This window comes from Manacus vitellinus, unplaced genomic scaffold, assembly GCF_001715985.3.
Source record: "Manacus vitellinus isolate BGI_N305 unplaced genomic scaffold, ASM171598v3 scaffold_25_pilon, whole genome shotgun sequence".
NCBI lineage: Eukaryota > Metazoa > Chordata > Aves > Passeriformes > Pipridae > Manacus > Manacus vitellinus.
The window spans coordinates 2428497-2435464 of NW_021939882.1; the positions used below are offsets into that span (position 1 = coordinate 2428497).

Sequence of the window (6968 nt, forward strand, 5' to 3'; positions counted from 1 at the left end):
GGACCAGCACAGCTCTCCCCCACCAGCATATGGGGCAGAATGGGGAGACCCATCACCTCATAGGAGAAGCTCATGGTGGGAGACCAAGCTGTGCCACAGGTGGCTTCATAAGGGGCCCAGCACGGTCAGTCTGGCTCCTGACCCTGATCCCAGCCCTCTTTCTTGTCCCTGCAGTGCCTCAGTTCCCCTTTGGGTACCTTCAGTGTTGCTTCCAATCACACTAGAACTGAGGACCCTTTGAATCTAGTAGCAGTATGGTCCTGGAGACCACCATAATCAGCAGCTCAGAGCTCTTTTGGAAGTTAGAGGGGTTTTCTGTGTTGTTTCTGCCCTTGAAAAATGCAGCCTTTTGTTATGTATATCCAGACAGAAAATAGCCATAAAAAGTAAGTCTACAAGGGATGTTCTTCTTCCCTCCCAGGGCCCAGAGCAGAGTGAGGATTTCCTATCCAGGCTGCTGGAGCTACTGTGGTTGGTGATGGCAGGGACCAACCCAAAGCATGGGCTGCTGCAAAGCACAGATGCAAGGGCAAAGTTTAATGAGACTGACAGCCACAGCCAATCTTCAGAAACTATGTAGTTGGAACTAATTTTGCTAGATTGCATAAGCACTTCTTTCTCGGGAAAATCCTTTCCTCATATCCTCCCAGTCCTCGTTTTTATTGTAAGCCTGTAGGAACTTGGTAGTTCTAAAATTCCTGCCCTTCTCTCAACATAACTGCATTACATGGGCCCAGCTAGCAGGTACATGTGTGTCTGGCTGCCAAAGGACTTTTCAATTTGGGTTTAAGTGGGTTGTAGCAGCCAGGGAGGTGCAGACACTCTGATTTTGGAGGGGGGGCAGCTCAAAGGACCTTTGCCCACTTCAGCTCTTACTTGGTGCTTTCATAGAATCACAGAATGGTTCAGTTTGGAAGGGACCTTACAGACCATCTTGTTCCACCCCCCCACCATGGGCAGGGACACCTTCCACTAGACCAGGTTGCTCAGAGCCTCATCCAGCCTGGTCTTGAACACTTCCAGGGATAGGGCATCCACAACTTCTCTGGGCAACTTATGCTAGTGTCTCACCAGACACTTTCTTTGCAGGTTGTCCTTGGGAGGTGGCAAAGTTCTGTCCCTGCTGGAGCACTGCTGACCACTGTCACCAACCAAACATGCATAGAGCATGAGAGCCCACAACACATGAACCCATGGTTGCTCAGAGGAAAGGAGAAGGCAGGAGAGGAAAAGGAGCAGTTGAGAGCCACCAGCAGCTGACACAGCTCCAGCACTGAGCTCCCAGATGGGGCCGATGAGTACAAGTGAGTTGCAGGGCCACGTCGTTCCCCAGGCCATGTTATTCCCAGCACACAAGACTGAGCATGCAAAGTAACTCTTCAATGTTCTCCAAGGTCCCTGTAGACCAAGGGTCACTTTGGGAAGGTCTCTAGACCTACCTGATAGAGGCTTACTCCAAGTAGCTTCAGAGCCGGTGAGAGCAGGACTGCTCCATCCATGCAGCTACACCATGGATCCATGTTACAACCATACAAGCTCTCAAGAAAGGATGGACTTTCCCCTGCAGCTGCTGGTTGGGTCCTGCCTCGTCATCCTCATCGTGATCACTCTCTGTGGTAACATCATTGTCTGCCTGGCCGTCACCCTTGACCGCCGGCTCCGCAGCTTGACGAACTGCATCATCGTCTCCTTGGCCATCACTGACCTGCTGCTGGGTCTCCTGGTGCTGCCCTTCTCTGCCTTCTATGAACTCGCCAGAGAGTGGCCCTTTGGCAGCACTTTGTGCAACATCTACAGCAGCCTCGATGTCATGCTGTGCACGGCTTCCATCCTCAACCTCTTCCTGATCAGCCTGGATCGCTACATCGCTGTCACCACCCCACTCCGCTATTGCCAGCTGGTCACTCCTCCCCGGGTGGCTGTGGGTTTAGTTGTGATTTGGACCGTTTCACTAATGGTCTCCTTCCTACCAATCCACCTGGGCTGGAACACCAATGGGACAGCAGTCCAAAACACAGTCCCCATCTGCAACAAGGAGTGCACGCTGGAGGTGAACCCTGTGTATGGGTTAGTGGATGCCTTGCTCACCTTCTACATCCCTTTGGTCATCATGTGCATCACCTACTACCGGATACTCAAGATAGCAAGGGAGCAAGCCAAGAGGATAAACCACACATGGTGCAACACCCCCATGTCACCCATGGTGAAAGAGCACAAAGCCACTGTGACGCTGGCAGTGGTGTTGGGAGCGTTCATCGTGTGCTGGTTCCCCTATTTCACCGTGTTCACGTACCGGGGGATGTGGGGAGACAGCAGGGTGAAAGGCACACCCATGTCCGTTGTCCTCTGGCTGGGCTACGCCAACTCAGCCCTGAACCCCATCCTCTATGGGACACTCAACAGGGATTTCCGAGTGGCATATCAGCACTTGCTGCACTGCTGGAGGACAGGGGGTCCCAGGAGCTCCTGCCTGCCTCCCCTACAGAAGGCCCAATCCAGAGGCGGGCAGGGCCAGGGCAGGCAGGAGGGTAAAACCCTGAAACTGGAGATGAGGAATGAGAAGGGGATCCTGCTGACCGATGGAGCCCACAAGAGGTAAGAGCCTTCCTACACATGAGGCTTTGATGCACCCTCAGCATTTTGGCCATCAGTTTGCATCAGCAGTGAATTCAGCCAACAGCAAGTTCCATTCCCATCTCTGGAAAAGGAGCAAGAGTAGCCAAAATTAGGATGGCAAATGTTTTTAGATTACTAATAATACCCATGTAAAGTTAGAGCCAAAAATTCCCTCAGCGTCATCCCAAGTATGTCATGGGGGTCAGTCCCACTGAGGGATGGGGGTGCAGCAAGGAAGCAGGATGGGTGCTGCAAGGCTCTGTGCCAGGCTGTGGCACTAGTCCTCTCCCTGGGCACCCACATCCCTGCAGGGCTGTGCCACCCCCACACCACCTCACTCCAAGGTGTTCACTCAGCCAAGCACAAGAACAGAGATGCTTGCTGTCAAACTGCTGCTCCTGAGACTAATCTAACCTCTAAGCAGTGCCTGATAAGCAGCCCAGAAACTTTCCATCCATAGATAAGGAGTCCTTTGATTTGCTGTTCCCAGCGTGCCAGCAAAGAACCCGCACTCGTGCTGCCTCCTGCAGCACGTGCCCTTGATCCTGCCGCAGAAACACGGTCTCAAGCCACCAAAAGGAGAACACAGGGAGGTGAAACAAAGTTCAGAGCCATCCAAAAGGCTCAGCCAGCATCGTGCGTTCCCTGGGGTTCCAGCGTGACTTTACCCAAAGGACAGGGGCAGCAGGGATGGATGAATGTGAACAAATGCAAGAATGCAGCTCCTAAGGCTGCCTTTTCAGTTTCCAAGGAATTAATGAAGAGTCCAAAGGTATAACATTTGGTAGATGTAGTTATAGGGTGTATATAAAAACATATGGAAAACATGTGTCTGACATAGTGGAGATGTTTCTGCAAACACAGAGAGACAAAGAGAGCTGTCCTGTGTACTCACAGAAAAGTGCAGCCCCTGGGCAAACCAGGAGCTCACCTCTGGGGTTCTGCAGCTGAACTGGGAGAGCTGGCAATGGGGAACAGGCTGCTGGGACTTCCCTACTCAGCCAAGAGAGAGAAGAGAAGTTAAATGTCAATGACTCCTCAAAATGCTGCCTACCACAAGGGAAGAGGGATAGAGGGAGATAAAAGGGGAAGAAAAATGGATTTCTGTTCCCCAGACAGAGGTCAAGGTCACTGACTTGCTGGCTTTCCCCCTTCTAGCTTTTCCAGGTAGAAAAGTTTCTTCCCCTGGTTTCCCAGAGGGAAGACTTAAGCACAAGGATGTTTCTTGACCTTTCTAAATCCAGAGAGCTCCCTCCCATCCTACACAGCACCACCGCTGTGGTTTCTTCTCGCAATCAGATAAGAGTTGCTCAAGCACCAAATGATCAGTTATTGCTTTTACTTTCCTTCTCTTCTTAGCCCTCTCACCTGCACAGCAATGACTCACCAATGATCACATGTGACCCCCTCTAACCCTTTTTTCCATAGTCACATATATAAACATCTGCTGTTGGCAGATGACCTGGTTCAAATAATACCACACAAGACAGATGGGCACAAGATTTACCTGTTCACCAAAAGCCTGGCATCCAATTTCACCCCAAGCACAAACCGAGCTGGTTCCTCTCCCCTCTTCTCCTCTGTGTAGTCTTCCCAGTCATTTGCCCTGGTCATGTTAACATAAAAAGACCAACATGAATCATTCCACAAACTCATAACCCCCCAAATAAGAAGGCCCAGAGCCCAGAAGAGCTCTGCTCAGAGTAGCTCCATGGGGTTATTCAAGGGAAAGCACAACCAATAGAATTTTGAACTGTTGCCTTTAATAACAATGTTCTTTTCAGTTATGAAGCATAGAGAAAAGACCAACAAACAAGAGTGGGAATACTAAAGAATTGCAGCTAGTCTCAGAGTGTCAAGAGCAGGGCAGGGAATCAAAAGCCACAGGAGCCTTTAAAGGACTGGAGGCATTTCCATGGCTGAGGACCAGCTAGGGTGGAGAGGGCAGGGCCAAACAGAGATGCAAGGGAGCACAGCTGCTTCCATCTCCCCACCAGGCACCAGGGGAAGGCATTTCATTTCACGCAAAACCAGTAAAAAAAAATCACTGATGGACCTCAGGGAGCTGCTTCAGTGCAGTGGGACAGGGCTCTGAAGAGATGTGGTCCTCAGCATGCTCATGGCTGTAGGCTGTGAGACCAGTCCCTGCAGTCCAGAGAGACTGAAATCCTGAGAGAAGGAGTGTTCAGCACTATCAGATATACTGGGCAGAAAACACATCAGCTGTGCTCAGGGCAGCTTGGGGCAGGACAGTGGCCACAGTATATGGGCAGAGGAGAAGCCAGTTTTCATAGGAAAGAGTCACTGTCCCTGTCCCTGCCACAGCTGCTGGCCTCAGGGGGCAGACACCAGGCAGGCACTACCTGGTGCTTCACAGAGCAAAACCACTGACAGACTGGTCTCTTCCTTTTCTGTTTTTTTCTGTCTTCATGCACAATCTAACCCATTCCAGCACCAGAGCTCTCCCATGAGTTTCAGCCAGCCTGCTGCCCTAGGACCCACATCTCCTAGCCTTCAACTCCTGGCTGCCCTCTTCCAAAATCCTGTGTATGAGGTCAAAAGACAACACTCAGCTTTCCTCAGTGAAAAACTCAACGGCAGAGGCAAAGGTTGCAGGGTGAGTACAGGGCTGGGGTCGCGGGGTGCAAGCAAGGGAGAGGCAGCTCTCCCTGCTGTGGCATCCACTGCATTTTCCCTGGTCCAGCCATCCCATCCTGATCGTGCCTGCCTGGTGCAGAGGGCAATATCATCAGAGATGCATCCTCACTACTTTATCCAGAACTGTTTGCTCTACAAACCCGTCCCCAAGCCCAGGGGATGTGCACAGAGTGGGGTATCCCCTGGCTGCCCCAGAGGTTTGGGCTCAGAGAACCACCCTGCAGTGCTCTGGAAGATGCTGCACCCTGCCTGTCCCTCACACACTGCAGAGGCAGCTGCATTCAGACCATACATTTCCAGCACACTTCATTTTCATGCAAGCCTACATCCACATAAATTGCCAGCAGCTTTGGTGGAGATGCTGGCAGGGCTCCCGGGGTGAAGAGCTGATGCTGCACTGGGCATTGCTGCTCTCTCCCAGTGGTGCTGGGCTAGAGGCCACGGCTGCCATGCAAGGCAATGCCTCTCAGCACCAGAGAGCCACTTTGTGCAGGGCTTCTCAGGAAGAGCCAGGCAAGGTCACCCTGACCTCCACATGCTCTCCCTCCAAAGCTGCATGCTGATAACCTGGGCTTTCTGTATTGACTGTGCCTTGTGGGGAAATACAGTCACCTACATGCTGGAAGCTGGGTACACTTTGTCCCTGCTGCACACTGAGCACTTCTAACCTTAGCCAAGGTCACAGCAATGGCAAGAGCCAGTGCTTTCTGTTCACACGTGCAGCTGGGAGGGAGCTGGAGCACAGGGCCCTCCTGCCCTGGAGCACAGCATCAACCTGCACTTCTTGGAGGTACTCCCTGTGAATCACCCTGGAAATGCCATTGCCCATCAGGAGAAGGAGAACCAAAGGCTTGGAGGCTACAGATGCTGCTCTCTGGGGTGGCATCACTGCTGCCATGCCGGAAGGAGCAGAGTGAACCTCCGAGCCTGGAAACCGCAAAGCAAACAATGAAGCTCCCCAGGGCAGGCACAGCACTCACCCCCTGGCAGTGCAGACACAAGGCAGTCATCTCTGCTGCTGTCATTGCCCAGCAGCAGAGGCAGAGGGGACACCAATTCCTGCTCTTCTGCTTCATGCTTTCCCTCTCTGTGACTTGCATATGTTCTGAAACACATGTAGTTTCCTTAATGTAAAGACAAAATACCAGCCACCCCCTGAGAGACTGCTGATCTAATCAGCAGAATGAAACAATGGTCTGAGGGTGAGGTTTGCAGGAGATCTGAGGCCCTGGTGTAGCCACAGATTTCCTCTCTGTGACATGGGAGTGGGAAATGTCATCTCGTGCCAGACACCCATGCAAAGAGTCCCTGACCCACATGCAGTAGCAAGGAGAGGGGCCATGGGAGAAGGAGCACCCAGGAACAGAGCACTACCAACCCCAGGATACCAACTTTTGTCAAGCTATGTGAAGAGGCAACAACCCACTGCTGCTGGCTGGCCCAGGGGACAGGAAGAACAGGCAGAGAAAGCCACAAAGCAAAACGATATTACCCAGAGGGGTGTCGGATGATGGGTCTTGAGGTGATGCAAGCCTGCTCGGCTCTGCCCAAATGTCAGCACTGAGCATTTAGTCATGCTCTGCCAAGAGCATCCTCACAGCATCACATCACGGTCCGCCCCAGGCACAGTGGGTGCTTAATGCAGCATCCCTTATACTGGGGAGCAGGAAAGGGGGGAGGAAATAGAACCATCT

The 6968-nt window shown here is 52.2% G+C and overlaps 1 protein-coding gene across 1 annotated transcript; it reads left to right on the forward strand.

Moving 5' to 3' along the window:
• Window positions 1-1466: 1466 nt before the first annotated feature.
• Window positions 1467-2599, forward strand: HRH2 (histamine receptor H2). Its single transcript, XM_008931879.2, has one exon. The coding sequence runs from the start codon at window positions 1511-1513 to the stop codon at window positions 2597-2599; it is 1089 nt and encodes a 362-aa protein (XP_008930127.1). The 5' UTR covers window positions 1467-1510.
• The last annotated feature ends 4369 nt before the right edge of the window (window positions 2600-6968 follow it).